This window comes from Verticillium nonalfalfae, assembly GCF_003724135.2.
Source record: "Verticillium nonalfalfae strain VnAa140/NRRL 66861 chromosome Unknown scaffold_25, whole genome shotgun sequence".
In the NCBI taxonomy this organism is placed as follows: domain Eukaryota; kingdom Fungi; phylum Ascomycota; class Sordariomycetes; order Glomerellales; family Plectosphaerellaceae; genus Verticillium; species Verticillium nonalfalfae.
In genome coordinates this window covers 96,023-115,801 of record NW_021167250.1, presented here as the reverse complement: position 1 = coordinate 115,801, position 19,779 = coordinate 96,023, and the positions used below count along the sequence as shown (strand labels likewise).

At 54.7% G+C, this 19,779-nt stretch overlaps 5 protein-coding genes across 5 annotated transcripts; 3 read left to right on the top strand and 2 right to left on the bottom strand.

Annotated features, from left to right (window-relative positions):
* Window positions 1–543: 543 nt before the first annotated feature.
* D7B24_004457 (uncharacterized protein) lies at window positions 544–2,475 on the top strand (the record flags this gene model as incomplete). Its single annotated transcript, XM_028638627.1, has 6 exons — window positions 544–692; window positions 757–985; window positions 1,050–1,146; window positions 1,290–1,738; window positions 1,808–2,200; window positions 2,257–2,475. 6 exons carry the CDS (start codon window positions 544–546, stop codon window positions 2,473–2,475), a joined length of 1,536 nt encoding a protein of 511 aa, XP_028496745.1.
* Window positions 2,476–6,338: 3,863 nt separating this feature from the next.
* On the top strand, window positions 6,339–7,239 carry D7B24_004456 (uncharacterized protein; the record flags this gene model as incomplete). The annotated part of the gene is made up of 3 exons (XM_028638626.1): window positions 6,339–6,664; window positions 6,757–7,106; window positions 7,172–7,239. The coding sequence occupies 3 exons, from the start codon at window positions 6,339–6,341 to the stop codon at window positions 7,237–7,239; spliced, it is 744 nt and encodes a 247-aa protein (XP_028496744.1).
* Window positions 7,240–8,409: 1,170 nt separating this feature from the next.
* D7B24_004455 (uncharacterized protein) lies at window positions 8,410–11,962 on the bottom strand (the record flags this gene model as incomplete). Its single annotated transcript, XM_028638625.1, has 3 exons — window positions 8,410–9,520; window positions 9,584–11,483; window positions 11,542–11,962. The coding sequence occupies 3 exons, from the start codon at window positions 11,960–11,962 to the stop codon at window positions 8,410–8,412; spliced, it is 3,432 nt and encodes a 1,143-aa protein (XP_028496743.1).
* A 1,312-nt stretch (window positions 11,963–13,274) lies between these two features.
* Window positions 13,275–14,459, bottom strand: D7B24_004454 (uncharacterized protein; the record flags this gene model as incomplete). The annotated part of the gene is made up of 1 exon (XM_028638624.1): window positions 13,275–14,459. One exon carries the CDS (start codon window positions 14,457–14,459, stop codon window positions 13,275–13,277), a length of 1,185 nt encoding a protein of 394 aa, XP_028496742.1.
* A 2,412-nt stretch (window positions 14,460–16,871) lies between these two features.
* D7B24_004453 (uncharacterized protein) lies at window positions 16,872–19,215 on the top strand (the record flags this gene model as incomplete). The annotated part of the gene is made up of 7 exons (XM_028638623.1): window positions 16,872–17,363; window positions 17,428–17,479; window positions 17,666–17,892; window positions 17,966–18,064; window positions 18,140–18,310; window positions 18,748–18,811; window positions 18,875–19,215. The coding sequence occupies 7 exons, from the start codon at window positions 16,872–16,874 to the stop codon at window positions 19,213–19,215; spliced, it is 1,446 nt and encodes a 481-aa protein (XP_028496741.1).
* Window positions 19,216–19,779: the final 564 nt, after the last annotated feature.

Genomic DNA, 19,779 nt, shown 5'->3' with positions numbered 1-19,779 from the left:
GCCTCATTGCCCAAGGTCGTCAACCAACAAGTCGAATGAAGTCATGCGGCTTCAATTTCCCCGTCCATCCACCCGCATCCTCCAAGTCCCGGGCAAGCCACACGACAGCTCAAGCCAATGATGCTTGGCCAGGCTGTTGGCATGTCAAAGCTTCGACGCGGTCGTCCTCGCCGCTGAGTGGTGCGCATCTGGAGCCCCAGAAGCTTGACGCAAACCGCCTCGAGTGTCGGCTCTCATCCTTGTCCAATTGCCGTTACTTTCTCCGGATGCGCTATCTACATCTGGGGTCCCCCGCACAGAAAAAGGACTCTTATTGGACAATGTCATCATGTTCCGGGGCCAACTACCCCGGGCGTAGTGCGACACAGCAAAAGACGGCCGAGTCCTCGTCAGGCGATTCTCGGGACTCGGCTCTCTGGGGAACGAGGGGAGACGTGCCGAATATATAGCCCAAGAGGACGCGCTTCGGTTTGAATAGGTTTGCCCAGAGATGCTATTGCCTTGTCTCGCGCGCGCATCGCACCAACCATCATCGTCGTCACCATGGCTCTCCCTCCGAAATGGTACCAATTTCTCGTCAGCGTCTTCGCGTCGCTCGGCTCCCTGACGTTTGGTTATGATCTTGGTGTCATCGCCCAGGTCATTGGATCGCCATCCTTCAAGTCCAAGTTTGGCGAAGATCCGGCCGAAATGTAAGTCAACAGAATCGGTTTCGCCCAGACGAACTCTCTCCGTGCCGTTCTAATACAATCACAGCGGCGCCGTTGTTAGTGTTTTCACGGGTGGAGCGTTCTGCGGTGCTGGTATTGCCGGTTGGGCTGGCGATCGCTTTGGCCGACGTCTCACGATCCTGATCGGTGCTGCCTTCTTCCTCCTCGGCGGAACCCTCCAGACCATCGGCAAGAACATTGCCTTTCTCATGGCCGGTCGTACGCTTGCTGGTGTTGGTGTCGGAGTTTTGTGCATGATCATTCCAGTTTACCAGGTGAGCCCGGCGTGCCATATTCGAACCAACATAGCTTCCGAATTATGCTGACTTGACCTTGTAGGGTGAACTTTGCCACCCCGACATTCGTGGCCGTGTCACGGCTCTCCAACAATTTATGTTGGGCATTGGTGCACTTGCGGCAGCTTGGATCTCATACGGTACGTGCTAATACCTTGGATCGCTGTGACTGACGGCTGTGGCTACCTTTCGCGAGTTCAGCTGCACAGCTGAGGTCTTGTTGTCCCCTTGCCGACGCGCCGAGTCGAGCACACTATCAGCAAGGCTAACAGTGTTTTCCCAGGCTCCTATATCGGATTTGCGGCCGACGACAACAACCAGTGGCGCGTCAGTCTTGGTATTCAGAATGTCCCTGCTGGCATCCTGGCCCTGCTGATCCTGCTGTTCCCTGAGTCGCCTCGCTGGCTGATTCAAAATGGCCGCACGGAGGAGGGCCTTCAGACTCTGGCCAAGCTTCACGCGCACGGTGATGTCAACGACGCTTGGGTTGTTGCCGAATTTTCTCAGATCGAGGATACTATCACTATCGAAAGGGAGGGTTCAGCCAAGTCGTACGCCGAGCTGTTCACTGACCGCTCGTGCTTCCGTCGCCTTTTTCTCGCTTGCGCCCTGCAAGCCAGTGTCCAGATGACAGGTGTCTCGGCCATTCAGTACTACTCCCTCGCTATTTACGAGAAGATTGGTATTGCGGGCGACGATGCCCTCAAGTACCAGGCGATCTCCTCCTGCATTGTAAGTGCTCCGCTGGCTGCCTTGTGTGGCGTGCCGTTATGAAAGAAATACTAATTGAGACCCTGTCAGGCCTTGTTCGCTCAGTTCCTCACGATCCTGTTCATCGATAAGACGGGCCGGCGCTTCCCGCTCATTGGTGGCAACCTGCTGAACGCCGTCTGCTTCATCATCGCCACGATTCTGCTGGCCAAGTACCCTCCCCTGGATGGTGCCTCGAGCAACATTGGTGCCTCATGGGGCTTCATTGCTATGACCTGGCTGTACAACTTCTCGTTCAGCGCCACGTGCGGTCCTCTGTCATGGATTATTCCCGCCGAGATCTTCGACACCAAGACACGTTCCAAAGGCGTTTCGATCGCCACCATGACCAGCTTCGCCTTCAACACCATGATCGGCCAGACCACGAGTGTTGCTCTCGACGACAAGGATGGCATTGGCTGGAGGTGGTACATTCTGTTCATCGTGAGTTCTCTCTCAGTGCCACATGCGTTGGCTTCGATGCTAACTGAATTTCGCAGGTGTGCAACTTCACCAACGCTATCTTCTTCTGGGCATTCCTGCCCGAGACGGCCAAGCGCCCGCTGGAGGAGATGAGGTACCTCTTCACTGAGGCACCTCTATTTGTGCCCAGGATGGACCCCTCGCAGGCGACTTCTCACGATTTGGAGCGTAGGATTCAGGACGCCGAGGCCAAGCAGGCCGGTGTGGATGCTGAAGATGAGCATGTCAAACTCTGATTACCTTTCTGTATCTGATTTGCACGGCATTTGCTTGCCTTGACGGACATCGGGTTCCACTATAGAAGTTAGCTTTCGAACAACGGAAGCACGGCGACTGTTCATAGCTGAAAACCGGGTGTCTGACCTTATGAATTGAAATTCGGATCCTGTGAACTTATGACGACGCTGGTTCTTTTTGTTGCCGTCAACCCTTCCAGCAGTTAGCGGCGAGTGTTGGCGAAAGATCCATCTAACCGCTTTTCGCCCTGGCTCAAGATTTCGTTCACACCTCAGCCAGTGATGGTTACACACCGAAAGGACGGAGCACAGTTATTCTACGTGACCATTTGTGGTTTCGCTCTTGCTACGTTCATTACTCCGTAGACTCCCAACTTTAAATCTGACTTGTTCGTACTTTTCAATTTGGGCCAGCGCCCGCAGTCACCAAACCAACTGGTACAAGAGGTGGCTGAGCGGGAAAATCGATTTTCTACCGTCCTAAGAGAACCACCAATGGGCACATTAAGCGAGTGTTCATCATCCTTCGCAATACGTCAAAGTGATATAGACAACGAGTTACAACAAAATGTCGTTCCGTTTTTGGCCTCCTGCATTTGACATGGCCACGGCCAATAAACTCTCTACTTCGACACATCGCCAAGATACCTAGTGCTCGACTGCTTCTTATCGTCTTGTCAAATTCCTGGAAGTAAGGCACACAAACCGCTCCGTCGTGGTCTTGGCCCTTGACAGTACGGCAATCCGCGGATTGTCCCACGTCAATCAAGCTATACGTGGATCCATACGATACCTGGATCTCCAAGATGGCAGCAGGACAGGCATATTACAACACTTTGCATGCAGAGTCAGCCAATATTTGTCAAGCTAGTAGCAGTTCCGCCGATCGAGACCGCATCGACCGAGAATCGAGGCATTGACGCTCCGTCGCTCCATGTCGTCGTCCTTCTCAACGTCCGATGACAAGCACCAAGCACAAGCTGCGGGCTGACCATCGTATCATCGGTCTTGGCACCGTGCTAATGCCCTGCACGCCAACCGGGCGACTGTACTGGTACAAGCTAGGTATTGGGGTATCGACGTCGCGTCCTGCTCCAGCAGCCCACGCCGGGCAGCTGAGAGCACATACGCGCTCCGACTCCCACGCCTCGGCGCACAGATACGAACCCCGCGTCCTTCCCGAGGTTGCATCGGTCGCGGCGCGTGAGGGCGGCGTGCTTTGCCAAGTAAGGTGCGAGGCCCCAGAGGGCCGAATACCTCAACTGCGAGGAGGCCCGGTATTACTCATCGTTGTGGGCAGTGATCATGCGTGAGCGGCAGGGCCGAAGGGGGGATGGACGAGGGTGGGAGGACCTCTATTTCCGGAGTCACTGGCTTCGGGCGGGTGTCGGAAGCGCTTGGCATGCGAGGAGAGCCAAGAACTTGGCAGAAGGCTCGGTGACGGAAAGCGGCAAGAGATGCATGAAGGGACGGATTGCAGGCGCTGCGACCCAAGAAACTGCCGACTGACATTGAGACGAGTTTTCCGACGGGATTTGTCGGTCATGCAGGGGCAGTATGTAGGTACCATTCACCGCACACAGCCTGTTCCAGGGGCCTGGTTCCTCTTGTTCCCGGGCTCTATGGACCCTGTGCTCCAGGGCGCGGGATGTCGGGACGTTGAGACCGGACTTGAAATGTGATCAACGCGCCGCGAGACTCGAGAAGTTTGGAGGCAAGACTCTTTGTTCCTCCAATAATACGGCCAAACAGGGGTGTTTCGGGCATTAAGGTTAACCTTCTGGGATCTGGGCGGCGGAGCAGGCCAAAAAAAAAAAAAGAGATGCGATGACGGTGGTGGTGTCAAGCGGCTGCTAGGCTCTCGTGTGACAGGGCATCCATCTCCTTTACTGACCAGCCGGGCTAGCCAGTGACCACCCACCTGTAAGGCTGCATGTTGCGCCGTGGCGTGTTGCATCGCGAGGCCTGTGTCTCGCAAACAAGCGAGGCCCGGAGCCAATCGTCCCAGCTTTACCATGCCCTGTCAGTCACCACCTGAAGTGCTTTCTTGCCCTTGCCTGCTTGGCATTCAAAGAAGAAGCGCGGCCGATACCGTGGAAGAGACTCTTGGCCAGCCGGTAACTATTGAGCGCTCTGAGGACGAGGAGGAGGGGAGGGGGCATCAGGAAATGTCTCAATCACTGTTGCTTCACCACCAAGTCACCACTGAGGAGTCGTCGGGGGCCGTGCTGGCGCCATTTGACTCATGCTTAATATGCTTAAAGGCAAAAGTACCTTGCACGAGAGGTACCTACTTGACCGGGAATCAGGGGAATGGGGAAAAGGGGGGCGATGGCCTGATGAGACGATGGACAAAGAAACCCCATCCCGGTTGAAAGACAACGATTGAATGCCACATCCTCCGTCGGAACGGCTCGCTCGATCTTGGTCTTGGAGAAAGAGTGGTAGCTCAGCACAGCACAGCACATCATGTATGCACAGAGATCTGATTTGTCTGCCTCATGCCATGGCAGAGGGCGGCAGAGAGAGATGTAGGTCGGAGATGAGATTGATCCTCCGCCACAATGCCCCCCTGCTTCTCCCGCCCGAACGCCAATAGGGGCGTTAACGACCTCAAGTCGTGCGGCACAGCAACCACACCGGCCTTGCTGAATGGGTGGTCAGCCGAGGCCTTTCCTCCTACCCTGATCGTGATTCTGCAATTTTTTCACCCCTTCATTTTCCTACTCTTGACCCTCCTCCTTCTCGCAGCCGCCGACGGGACTTGAACCGAAAGGGATCAGTTGCCACGCGCATGACGCACGGGCGAATAGTCTCGGGATCCTTCTGCTCACGAGTTCACGATGATGGACGCCAAGTGGCTGAGCATGCACAAATGTGCCGTCTCGAATCCCTGGAGACAACCGCTTCATCCCACCATCACCCCATGACTGACCCCATAGCCGTGCTCTTGTGTGCCCCTATTGCCCCTCGGCCTAGCTCCAGGCCCGAACATGAAGCGGCGCGACGGGTGCGCTGGCGTGTGGAGAAAGAAGCTGGCTTGAGTGCCAACCACAGGTGCCAAACAACCCACCACAAGAGCGACTTTGGGGGTCACTAGCGCTGCCAAAAAATGGGTGCAAAAGGGGGGGCCTGGCCTATCCGGTGAAGCCGCCACGCCGAGCCCTATAACCCGCTGTGTGGAAAGGTTCTAGGTGACCATCATATCGCGCCGCTCAGGCTCCTCGACCAAGTGTCCGTGAGATTACGGATGCCAAGAACTAGGCTGCTTTAGGCCCTGGCGGTAATACGAGCTGCATCAGGGGATCGCGAGGGCTAACCTCATCAGGGTGGGCAACCACAAGCACTCATCCAGTACCCCTGGCCCGCCTCAGCTCACCACATTGTGCTCATGTGGTGCTCGTTAAGGTTGTCTCTCGGTCCGTGTGGTGTCCCACTGATTGTCGTGTGGCCGCGATTCGATCGAGGCGAGGCAGCCACTCCGACGCCATACCCTCACCCCTGACCTGCCTGATGAGTGCCCCCTGGGTAGAAGCAATTCACACTAGACAGGGAACACTGGTCAGAGCTGCAGATGTGGTTTTTTTTTTCTTTCTCTCCGCTCGCTAAACGTTCTGACGCATGATACCTGGTCCTTGTGTTGTTAGGCTGCTGTTGGTCTCTTGGCCCCGGTTACTGTGCCTCTTTTCGGGGCTTTCGCCAGCGCCTTGAATGTTTATAAGTAAAAGGGATCATGGCCCCCATCCGTCGTCGAATTTTGAAGGAAGACAGCCGAGACTTCTGAAGCCTTCGTTCCACCTCACAGTCGTTTGCACTGCCCACACTCGCTCAACACCTACATTCGTTTAACACAACCTAACATAATGTTTGTCAACCTCCGCAACTGCGTGCTCGGCCTCCTGGTCGCCGGTGCCACCGCCTCGCCCATCACCAAGGACCTGGCCACCATCGAGAAGAGGCAGAACTTGCCCAACGGCGTCGCCATCTTCAAGTGCACCGTTCCCAACACCATCGCCTTGACCTTCGATGATGGCCCTCACATCTGGACCGAGAACGCCGTCAACCAGCTCGAGGCCGCCGGCATGAAGGGCACCTTCTTCCTCAACGGCAAGAACTTCGGCGAGCTCAAGAACTATGTTCCTCTCCTCAAGCGCATGCGCGCCAACCGCCACCAGATCGGTTCTCACACGTATGTCTTGGCGCACCCTGGTCTTTCTTCGAGACCTACCGTCCATTGTTTCTTGTTCCTGAGACAGCGTCTCGCTAACACTCTCTTCATAGTTGGGACCACCCCTACCTCACCCAGCTCAGCGATGCCGCCGTCCGCAAGCAGATGACCGACTTTGAGAACGAGCTCCGTCGTCTCATCGGTTACTACCCCACCTACATGCGCCCTCCTTACTTCGACTACAACGCCAAGACCCTCGCCGTCATGAAGGAGCTCGGCTACCGCGTCATCCACGCTGACCTTGACACCAACGACTGGAAGTTCGACATGCCCGCCTCCATCGCCGCCTTCAAGGCCGGTGTCGCCAACAACCGCATTGTTCTTGCTCACGACGTCCACGAGACCACCGTCAAGACCCTGCTCCCTGCCATGATCAAGGAGGTGCAGAGGCTCAAGCTCAAGGGTATGTCGAGTCTTCCACATGGCCTCTTCAATTCGCACAGTAAACTAATGTCTCTTGCGCTACAGCCGTCACTGTCGGCGAGTGCCTCGGCGAGCCCTACGCCTACTGGTACAGGGTCACTCCCCGCGCTTAGATGTCCTCATGGATGGTCTGAGTGGCCTGGGTTGCGAAGGACGAAGCCGTATATTAATGATCACGAATGTCAGCCTGAATCTATTGTAGCATGCGCGCTTTTGCCGCTCTCACATATCTCTGTGTATAGAACCTCAAGTATTATTATTCATTACATTTATGATCACTTTGGTGTACCACTTGTCACAATAGGTTGTATGTCCTCGCGCATCACTGTTCATGCGATCAATGCCAACTAAATATGGCTTCAATCCTGAAGGTCTTAACAAACCCTTCCCCCCCCCTCCGGATTAGCATCAATGGCTACCCTCTTTCCAAGTGGCGCCGTGTCGAAAGGCTTCTTGAGAAGAGACTCTCGGAGCGTGTGTTTATTAACACCGTCATTCAAAGCTACTTTCAATGGGAGGAGTGGAAATCTTGTGTCAGATACGGCAGCCAAACACACCACTCATCATATCTAGTGGACTGTTAGTATGGAGCATCTCGCCCAGGACATCTTTCTCTCCGCTATGATATCACTGTGTCATGGTCGATTCGGCGGTGAGAAGCCCGAGAGGCGCTTGATAACGCTACCAGGGACTGGTGTCGAGTCAGTTGGAGTAGCGCTGGCGCATCTGGGCGGCGCGCGCGCACACACCTACACTAATGTTTCCAAGCACCTGGGCTATTAATACGAGGTCTGATCCTTGGCATGCAGGGATGAAATTACCATCGTGTCTGCTGCCCTGGGAAACGTCATACAGCCATCTCCAGATTCCGGAATATGCTTATCTTGGTTGTCCCCGCATGGATTGAATTAAAGTGCCGTTTCGCCGATCCATTCCGGCTCTTCGATCATTAGAGTTTGAACTGACACATGTGACTTGACAAAGACAAGGGCGCATACGATGGCAACTGCCTGCAACCTTGAGTCGCCAGTCTGGCAACCCGCGGAAGTTTCGGAAACGCGATACTGTTGTCGGTGCTCAGAGTGTACCAGGACAACGCCGAGGAGATTGGAACCAGGGTGAGTGATTAATAATATATGATACTACTTTACATGCGGTCGATCTCATCAAAGAGTCTTGTAGTGTGAATCATGTGCAATCGTTCGTATACTCGTGAAGGAAATTGGAAAGAGGAATTTTTGCCTCGCGGATGCGAGTCGTCGCTCCTCTCTTCATCTCATGCCTCACTCTTCCTCAAACCAGTCATCCTCAAGGTCCCACTCCTCCGAGTCAGAAGCCTCGCTGAGAGTCGTGTAGTCGTCGCCGGCCGCGTACTCGCCCTGCATCAGGGTGAGCGGGTAGCATCCGGTGACCTTGCCACCAGTGACAGTGTACTGGAGATCCTCGCTCATGAGCATGGCGGCACCGTCCTCGGGGTCCTTGGCGAGGAAGATCTTGGAACCCGAGTTATCCTCATAGTCACAGACAAGCAGGTAGAAAACCTGCTCATTGGGATCGACAGCCAGGTAGAAGTAGTCATCGGTCTTGTCATCCTCGCTATAGGGAGCAAAGGCGACGACGACACCAGCCGAGGGGATGTTCTCCTGGTCGTCGAGGCGGAGACGAGAGACGCCGACGGCAGACATGGAGTTGTTATAGTAATGCATGAGACGCTGGCCACCGTCCGTGACGAGGACGTCGTTCTTGGACGACCACATCTCAGAGCAGTGCTCATTGTCCTCGCCATCAACACCAAAGGCGTACATGTTGCCGTTGGAGCAGGAGACGATCATGGTAGTGGCCTCGGGATCAACTAGAAGCGCAAGGTCATAACCGGTGCTTGTGTTGTAAGGGCGATTAGGGAGGGTCTCAGGGGTGTAGCTGAGGACGCTGGTGCCATTGCCCTTGATCTTGGAGGTGATGTCGACGACCTTGCCCGTGATGTTTGCGGGGGCAGTGACCACAGCAGATGTGGTTGCCTGACGAGCGCGGACCTTTGTGGCTTCCTGGAAGTCAGAGTTCTCGAAGCCCTCCTCAGAGCCCCCGTCACCATCTTCGGGGTTCTCCTCACCGCCGTCTTCGGGGTTCTCCTCACCGCCGTCTTCGGGGTTTTCCTCGCCGCCGTCCTCTGGGTTCTCCTCGCCGCCGTCCTCCGGGTTCTCCTCGGGGTCGGTGGGATCAGTTGGGTTCTCGGGATCCGTAGGGTCAGTGGGCCCCTCGGGATCCGTAGGACCAGTTGGGTTCTCGGGATCCGTAGGAAGGTTGGACTCTCCAGGAGTTGCGGGGTTGGAGGGCGTGGCAGAAGCCGTAGGGTCGGCGGTTGCGGTAGGCTCCTGACCGGGAACACCAGGGAGTCTGCTTGTTGTCAGTTGGTGCTCACTCGTGACAAGGTTCTCAAATAAGTTGGGGGAAACTTACGCAATGCAACCGCGGGCAAGCGGTCTGTCATCGGTGTCCAGCAGGGGAATCTGGGTGGTTCCGAAGATGTCAATGAACAGCTTGTTCCTCCAACTGATCTGGGTGCTAATGCCCGTGCAACCGTCAATATCCTTGAATCCGGCGGCAAATTTCTTCTCCTCGGTCAGCTCGATGGAGGCAGCCACCTGCGCGACACCCTTGATCGAGGGCTCGTCGATGAGACCGACGGACTTGTCCCACTGACCGATCTGGAGACCGCAGCGGAGCCCAATGGGTAGGCCCAGAGTCGCGGCGAGCATGATCTCACCCTCGGCCTCGAAGACTGGCTTGAAGTAGGGGTCCCAGCCGTCGCGCTTGCTGTTGGAGGGGTTGACAAAGTCGATGAGCACGTGTGCGTTCTGCAGACCCATCTCGGCACCGGCAAGGAGCTTGCCCTTGGCCTCGGCCTCGAGCTCAACGCGGGAGCCAACGGTGATGCGGGGACCGATGGTCACGACGCCGTAGGACAGACCAGGGAGGCCGACATTCAGGAGCGTGTGACTGAACTCTTGCTTGTAGGTCATCTGGGCGTCGATGCCGACCTTTAGTACGAACTTGATGTCCGTGTTCACCTCAACCTCACCCTGGGTGAAGACACCACCGAGGGGAGTCCAGGCAGCACGGCCAGCGAGCTTGGCACTGCCGGAAACACCACAGCCAACGCAGAAGACGTTCATGTAACCATTGAGCTTCTTATTCTCATCGCCCTCCTGGTTTCCGAAAGCCTTGAGGAGAATTGAGTCACCCCACGGAGAAGTGACCTGTTTGGTCTCAGGATCCTTGAGGGTCTTGGCATCAGGATCCTTGGAGGAGGAGTCAGGAAGCTTCCAGCTCACTTCCTTGTTAATGCTGCCAGGAATAGAGCTCGCCTCTTGGGCAGACTTGTATACCTGCTTGACGGGCTGGACAACATACTTGTCCACAACGTCGCACAGGAAGCCACAGAAACGCTTGTTCAGGACACGGATACCCCGCTTGTTTGTCTTCCAGAAGTCGCCGTCGAAGGTCTCTCCCTCGGCCTCGGCATAGTCGTCAAGCTCGGGGGCGAGCTTAAGGGCGAAAGTCTTATATTCCGCACTCAAGGGCTCATAGCCGAGATCAGTGTCAAGGTCGTAGTCGAAGAGCTCACCCCAACAGGCTGAGGGCAAACCGTACTTGGTGTCAACAGGAGCATTGCAGTTGGGCTTGGCCGCAGCAAAGCCAGCCGATGTGCTACCAGCTCCAGGAGCAGACGTGCCAGAGGGGCCTTGGGAGTTAGAAGGAGACGAGCCGGACCCAGAGGCCGAAGGTCCGGCAGAGGCGCTGCCAGAGGGCGACGAACCCCCTACGGTCGTAGCAGTCACAATCGACGTCGAGCTACCTCCCCAGGTGAAGGAGGCACCAGACTGAGTGTTTTGAGCGCGAGCAGTGGTCGTAGGCCTGGCAGAGCTGGTCGTGCCCTGTCCTCCGACGCCAGGCAGGGTCTTGGTGCTCGGGGCCTTGGGGCCATATCCATCGTCGCGAGGAGTCCACCAACCCCATTCGGTCTCACCCTTGGAGATAACATCATCTGGGTGGCAAGGTTTGCCACCGGCGACGATGACGAGGTCACCCTTCTTGTACGAGAGAGCCTTGACCTGGAAGTAGCAGCGATCGCCCTTGGCGTAGTCGCCGCAGCCAGGGACGTACACGATGAGGATGACATCTTCGTCATCAGCCCAGGTAGAGACAGCGTGCTCGTATGCCTCTTCGGAGCCGAAACCGATCGTCAGCTCGTCAGAGTCATACTTGACATTCGTCACGTGGTCACAGTGATCGAGGTTAACCGAGGGGCTCTTGAAGTAGTAGGTTAGGAAGGCGAAGTGGCCGGCCTTGGAAGGATCTGAGTGAGTTGGGGTTAGTCATCGATGGTGAGAAGCTGATAGAGAATAATGTCATACCAGTGATGCCGTAAAACATTTCGGAGGCCTTCTCAGGGGCGATGGGGATGACGTTGGTGGCCGGGCGAGTGTCATAGTTCCAGTGGATGGCGGGGGTAAGGGTGGCCATAGGAGCATCGTGCTCAAGGGTAGCAGTCTTGCTTCCCTTAAAGCCAGAGTCTCCGTGGTCTTCAGCGATGGAGGGTTCGGGAAGAGAAGGAGCCTCGTAGGCCTTCTGGTCGTCGTGGGCACCAGCATCGCAGTGGGCGGGCTTGGCCGGGCATCCCTCGGCAGGACGAGCGTAGACAATGACAACTTCAAAGCCCTGCTGCTTCGGGGCTTCGATGGAGGAGTTGGCATATTGTGAGCGCTCTTCAATGGCTGGAAGAGCTTGAACAGCGACAGCAGCCCCAAGAAGGGCTGCAACAGAGTTGAACCTCATTGGGTAAAGAGCGTAAGGGTCAGAAACTGACCAACAAATAGAACAAAAGAGTGACTAGATCCTAAAGATCCACAAGGGGACGCACGAGGGAGTGACTGAGGTTGGCAATATTCCTGTCGATCTCGTCCCAAGCGGCTCGATACCTTCTTATACAGAGTCCCAAACATGCGGTTCCCTCGCTTGAAGCCGTGTAAGCATCCCACAATAGCAAGGCGCCCAATCCCTTAGCGCACCCGCCGTGCTGGCTCAAGGCCTCAAGCGTCTGCCAATTCCTCCTCTCCGGAGATTACCAACACTGAACTTCCCTTCAAGACGAGGCTCTCGTGAGGACCAAGCGCTACAAAGAAGCAATAGTGAACGCATGGCTCGGACGAGACTGTTATTGTTCCCACAGCGCCCTGCAGTGGGCCTATAGCTCAGCTGCGTCCTAGACGACACCGGGCATGGTAACGGCCTGGATGCGGAAAGCCATGTCCCAACTGGGGAAGAGGCCAACAGACGAAGACCAAGCCGGCCTCTTGTTAGCAGCAAGTAGGGAGCGCTAAACGGCAATAGATATACGCCACAGCGGCTGAGCGCGATGCATTGTGCGCTTGCGCAGGGGTAAAGCGTGGCGTGGTATTCAGGGTCGCCATTCAGCTGGATAAGCGACGCGCTAAGAACATGCTTCTTCCACGTTTCGGACAAGGTAAGTCAGGATGCGGTGAGGGGACAAACGCTCCGGTCGTGGCCGAGGTCCGCAACTTGATCCCCAAGAGGCATGCTCTCGGTCTTCTACCAATCATGGTGAGTTCGACGCAGGAAAGTATTGAAGGTCGACGCCAGCGACGCCAGCCACGAGGTCGGCTCGCGGGTCAATCGAGAATTTAGCGGCGTGGGAGCGCTCGGTTAGGGGAAAAGAGTTCCAGGGTCTGGTTTTAAGGTGAGGCCCCCTCCCCATGCCGAATTTGCGAAGATTGCCATGGCTCGAAAGGATGGCCTTTTGCCCGGATAACTCCGACAACCATACGTGCAGTCTACCACGTGAGGTGCATCACTTGCCACGACAATTTCACTCCCTTTTTGTTTGCATACTATGAGTCCAGAATATTGGGAATGAATCTCGTGGAATTTTAAATATGTACGCCCTCCTCGCTTTATGGAAGATTTGCTAAAGAAAATAAAGTTTTCACAGAATAGAAAATGTGCTTTCCAGAGTTCCATGCTGACCGACGCTGCCTCTCCCAGTCAGTTGGTTAATGCTCACATTGAGCCCAACATGGGCGGATTGCTTGCATGTATCTCATCTCACATCTCAAAACGAGCAAGCTCTTTAGTAACGGACCCAGCGGCCACGGATGGAGCGGGCCTTGAGCCTCGTGGGACCGACCGACGAGGAGATGATGCTCGAAACCTGGCTGGCGGCGACAGGCTTGACGAGGAAGCTCTTGCTCTTGGCCAGAGTGCTGAGCGCGCTGGTGGTCTTCAGTGAGGGAAGGGCACCGCTGCCAGAGGCCTTGTTGACCTCGCACGCGCGGCCAAGGGATGAGGAGCAGGCAGACGCGGCGGCGATGTCGGGGACGTTGTATACTGTGCCCTTGTTGCTGCTGGAGGTAAAGGGGTTCTTGACGGTCTCGAAGACATTGCCCTCGATCAGAGCAGTGGCTCCAGAGTAAACGTCAAAGGCGTGGCCCTGCATGTTCTTGAAGTAGTTGTTGGTGGCCTGGAAGGTTCCCGTAGTACCATCCTGGCCGAGCTTGGGGGCGCGACCGGAGACGTCGTGGTAGTAGTTCCTGTCCAGGGTGACGCGGTCGCCCTTGCCGTAGAACATCATGGTCCAGTAGTGGTCGCCGTTGCAAGACGCAGAGGTAGTCGTCTGGCCGTCGAACTCGCTGTTCGAGACTGTTACGCGAGATCCGTCGTAGTGGGTGACGATGAACATGCGGCCGACGAGGGAGATCTTCATGTGATCGATCCAGACACCGTCGTTGCCGCCCTTGAGGTCGATAGCATCACCACCCCAGACGATACCAGGGTTGAGGTTACGGATCTCGAAGCCCTGGATGATGACGTTCTTGGCGTTCTTCTTGATCTGGAGACCCTTACCGTTGAGAACGCCGGCACCGCTGCCGATAATGCTCTTGTTGCTGCCGACAATGAGGGGCTCGAGTCCGGCCTTGTCGTACTTGATAGAGCTGACAGCGACGTTGTCGGAACCTCCGCACGAGAGGGTTCCAAGGTAGAGTTGACCTCCGTTCTTGGCGCTGCAAGACTTACGGTCGCAGCCGGAACCTGTGGCCTTGGAGCCAGTGAAGTCCCAGGTCTTGTTGATAACGATGGTGCGGGGCACATCGTCAGCCAGGAGCTTTGCCAATTCGCTGGCAGACGTGGGTGCAACGGCCTTGGCCGAACCGCCACCCGTAACACCGGTAGCGAAGCCATAGGCCTTGCCGGCGACGGTCTGGGCGGTAGCCGCGGTGGCCATGACCATGGCACCGAGGAGGTAGTTGAGATGCATGGCTGTGATAATGAATGGATGGTGTGCGCGGCAGTGTTAAAGAGGGGATCAGTGGGTAGTGTTGATATAGCTACGCCGGCGCAAGCTAGTTCAAAGTCAATAGAGCTGAAAGAATGGAAGGTGTTGCAGTGATCTGTCAAAAAGAGTGAATGAACGAATGTGGTTGAAGAAAAGGTAGAATCACACAAGGCTCTGCTGATGTTGGCCTTTAATGCAATTGACGATTCTCTCCCCGTTCGGTCAGCGCATCCATGAGGCTTCAGGCCCCTGCGTCCCTAGATTGTTTGCGTCGAATGCCGAAATCCTGGAACCGCTCGATCAGCAGCATCCCGGAACATTGCTCAAAAATGCCCCTTGGGACCGTGGTCCAGAGCATGGTGGACCCATTGCAACAGGCATTGCCATGATCAAGCGTCAGTGTACCTCTGCGCCTCGCTCGAATCGGAGCCGAACGGCGAGAGACTTGCCAAGAACGTCGTCAAGCTAGTCCTGATGCCTCATTCTGAAACGCCCTTCCTGGGCCTCCGATATTACACAGGACTGGGCCCCTCCAGCCTCATGGCACCAGCATCTTGACAGCCCCTGACAATGTATTGAGATTGTGGAGGATTGCCGCTCAATGAGTCGCTGCGATAATGAATGTGGGTTATTGCTGGAGCCTGTACAAAATCACGGGATTCCCCGCCGCCACGGAGCTCAATTGAGGCTCACTTCAAGAACTTGTTTCACGTATGGTGTCCATGAGCTGACGGCTGTCACATAGCCACTCAGTTAGCCTTTAATTCTGCATTGGCTACTTTCCCATGAGTCCCGATCATGATGAAGAATCTCATGCCATCAAAAAGCTCCTCACGACTTGATCAAACCTTAGATCCCCGCCACGATCCTCGTCGTACGCCGTTATCGAGGAAGGATGATTTGCTGGGCATTTCTTGATCGACTCTTACGCGGCTGTTAAGATCCACGTCCGCGGTCTTGCTCATTCATTTTACACGGGCCACGTGCTGCTTTGCAAGAGCTGGGATATCGAAACGGCTGAAAGGACGAGAAACAAGAATCCGGTGCAACCAGGCGTCTGCCTCGATGATGGATGCGTGGTGCCGTTGAGCAGAGTTATCCGAGGGCTGCTGTATGTTCCGGGCATGGAATAAATCCTCATGTCCTAGTGCGGATGCCCCGTTCGCGGCAGATACCTGACGTTGCAATTGAGATGATTTAAGCGACACCTAGGCCGTGGAGATCGATCAATACATGAAGGTTTAGAGTTGATGTACTACCGTTAGTGACCTGCGGATCGTGACACAAAGTCGAGGCCGATACGACATCATTGTCAAACCTTATGTCAGTCGTATCGATGCGGTCATCAGCCTCAAACTTGCGATGCATGTAAACAACCCTCACTCCTGGTTCAAAGACGTCCCGGGTGTGGCGCGTCTTGGCCACCTTCATTCGCGTACGCGGTCAAATGATATGAACTGTCGTGTTCCAGAGCGTGACAGGAATGCTTTGCAGAGGCAGAGCCATAGCCACTGTTGCGCCGTAATGATTCATCCGTAGAAACTGTAAATGAGGCTGCTGGAGCATGACAGGGCCTCGAGACGAAATAACTGTGCCAGTGCATGAGACCTCCTGCCAGGCAACGAGCAGTGGATTCCTCCTTTGATAGGCAAGGTCTTGGTACAATCACTGTCCATTCAGCTGTGGCGTATCTACGAAGGCCAACGAGGCTCATTCAAACTTCCTAGCAGCAATCTTGCAACATTGTGCTGCATGGTACCGGCCTCCATAGTTGAGCCTGACGTCAGCCGCGATGCGCCGATAGCCAAGAGAACAAAGTGATGCGAGGCGCTGGGAGGGGTGGGAGGGATCAAGGTGCTGTAGGTCAAGTGGAGGTGCGGGCTGATTGGCAGATCGATGGCTGTGGTCACTCAGACGTGACCTCGTGGACGCTCAAAGCTCGATACCGAATACTGGCGATGCGCAGGTCCTGGGGGGCTTGTAGTGGTACGGACGGATGTAGGAGGGAGCATTTGCCGGCTGATCCATTTCTGCAGCTAGGCCAACAGATGGTCTCCATTGCTCGGCAGATACATTCTACTTAGGTAAATAGGCGTGTGATTTACCTCGCGGTAAGTTTCGATCGTCGTACTGTGGGGGAAATCCCGCCGTCTAACGTGCATCACTGCGGGCGGATACCCCACCACCCCCAGACGCATACCAGACACGATCTTGGAAGCAGCATCGCGTACGACGTGAGGTAGTCAGATAAAAAATGCCAAGTTTAATCTCAGTGAATACCTTGATGCTGGTTGAGGGGGTATAAAATCACAGAAAGTTTGGCTCGAACTTTTAATGGACGGCATGGTTCGGTTTCCAGTTCAAGTCGAAACCTTTCTTATTCCTGCATTCACCATGCCTCACGCCCAGCCTCGCCGCCTACCCCCTGGCTTTACCAGCGAGGATTTTGCCGCTTTTGTGAAGGCCATTATACGCATTGTCGGGGATGAAAACTTTTCCATCGTCTCGGCCGATGTAGAGCTGAAAGACGGAGACTATGTCAATCCTTGCAAAGCCCACGACATGCACGCCGTGTACGATAAAGAATTTTTCGTATCATGCGCCGTCGTTCATCCGAGGACTGTCACTGAAGTTCAAGAAATCATGCGTCTCTGTAACAAAATGCAGATGCCTGTCTGGCCTTACTCTGTGGGCCGCAACACCGGATACGGAGGAGCCGCACCACGGGTCCCGGGTACACTCGGCATGGAACTTGGAAGACACATGAACCGAATCCATGAAGTCAATGTTGATGGGGCATATGCTTTGGTTGAGCCTGGAGTCACGTTCTTTAGCCTTTATGACCATCTTGTGAAGACTGGTCTTGATGAGCAATTATGGCTAGATGTGAGAGAAGGACGAATCTCTCCCAATGTTGAATAACCCTCGTTCTCTGACACTTTCCAATCAGGTTCCAGACCTTGGAGGCGGCTCCATTATTGGTAGGCACCAGTCAGACTTCTGTGCGTATTTGTCGAGGTATTCGACTGACAGGCGCAGGAAATACTCTGGAAAGGGGCGTTGGGTATAGTGAGTACCAAACTTGGCCAGTTACTCAGAACTTGGTACTAAACCGGCCTGACAGCTCCATATGGTGGTCAGTAGCTCTTGAGCTTACCATTAAGCCCTCTTCCATCTAACATTTACAGACCATTTCATGATGCATTGTGGGATGGAAGTCGTTCTTCCAGACGGCACTCTCGTCCGCACCGGCATGGGGTCGCTTCCCGATCCTGCTAGTCGGAACTCGAATCTTTCAGCCGATCAACAGCCACCGAACAAAGCTTGGCAGCTGTTCAATTACGGGTTTGGTCCATATAACGATGGCCTTTTTACCCAGAGCAGCCTTGGTATTGTTGTCAAGATGGGAGTTTGGGTGAGTTCATCATTCGTCGCAGAGAAGCCCATGACTTCAGGAAGGCCTTGTTGCTAAACACCTGCTTTAAAAGTTGATGCCGAATCCGGGAGGTTATCAGGCATACATGATTACTTTCCCCCGTGACGAAGACCTTGGTGCTATTGTTGACATTATTAGACCTTTGCGCTTGGTTAGTTGAACCCTCTGTTCTTTGCATGTCTGGTCTACGATATTTCTAGCATTCCACTAACGAAGATAACTCAAGCAAATGGTGCTTCAAAATGTTCCCACCATCCGCCATATCCTCTTAGATGCTGCTGTTGCAGGAGACAAAGCCTCGTACACGGACAAGACAAGTCCTCTATCAGGTGATGAGCTGGATGCCATAGCAGCAAAGCTAGACCTTGGCCGGTGGAACTTCTACGGCGCAGTCTACGTATGTCACTATCCTGATTATTCAGATTTCCATTGCAACTGCAGAATGCTGTCTAACTCGACTCGGATTGCTCTTCTCGTAGGGGCCAGAGCCGATCCGAAGCTTCATGCTTGAAGCTATCAAAGGAGCCTTTTTGAAAATAGACGGCTCCAAGTTCTTCCTTCCAGAGGATCGGACCGAGCCCCATAGTGTACTGAAGACAAGAGCCAAAACTCTGCAAGGAATTCCCTCCTTGGATGAACTTCGCTGGGTCAGGTAAGTCCATCAAGTCTATTCAAAGCCTCAGATGTCACCACTCTCCGGAACTGCACGAACTGCGAGCATCACGTCCTGACGTATTTGAGCACAGCTGGCTGCCAAACGGAGCCCATCTTTTTTTCTCGCCGATCGCAAAAATCTCGGGCAAAGATGCAGAGCTGCAATACCGCGTCACAAAGCGCCGCTTCGCAGAAGCTGGACTTGACTTCATTGGTACCTTCACCATCGGCATGCGCGAAATGCGTAGGTTCCCCATCATCTTACGGCGCACATCATGATCTGATCCCAAGACTGACACGACGACAGACCATATTGTGTGCGTGGTATTCAATCGCGAGGATCCGCAACAACGTTTGAGGGCAAGGTGGTTGACGCGACAGCTCATTAAGGACTGTGCAGAGCATGGATGGGGCGAATACCGGACTCACCTGGCATTGATGGATCAAATCGCTGGAACCTATAACTTCAACAACAGCTCTCAGATGAAGCTCAACGAGACCATCAAGAATGCTCTCGACCCCAATGGGATTTTGGCACCTGGTAAGAACGGGATATGGCCGGCCAAGTACGATAAGAGGGCATGGGTACTTGAGAAGGATGAGGCGGATAAGCTGTTGTTCGCTGGCATTCCGATGACCCGACTTTAGCATCGATGGTTGAGATGTATGAGGAAGTATGCTGCCAGTAGATCGTGAATAGGCCAGGCAGACACAACCATTGTGGTTCGACATTGAGCAAGCTTTCCAAACCGTGCCTTGTAGAGAGCATGAATCGTACACCGTGAGGTTCCTTACGTACCGCATATCAGTTCAGCGACACTCGAATTACCGAACCGTCACGGATACCCGGCCTCCCGTAGTTCTCATGTAGTACTCAGCTCTTCCTGGATAGCGCCCAGCTAGTGGCGACTATAGCGACCCCGCAGATCCACAGACCCCAGGTCGTCGGCATAAGAACCCGAGGTCAGCCCAGTGCTCCGTCAGCCGGGTTTCCTTCGTGTCTCGGGATTCAACACCAAGATGATTTCGAGCAGGTCATCTTCTTCGTCGAAATTCCCTTGCCACACGTGCGGCAGAGCTTATAGTCGCTTGGAGCATTTACAGCGCCACACTCTGCTACGTATTTCACCCTCCAAATTTCTACGTCCCGCCTCCTTTACAGAGGTGTTGCTGACATTGCGTTGATCTCAGATACCAGCTCTCGGCCTTTCA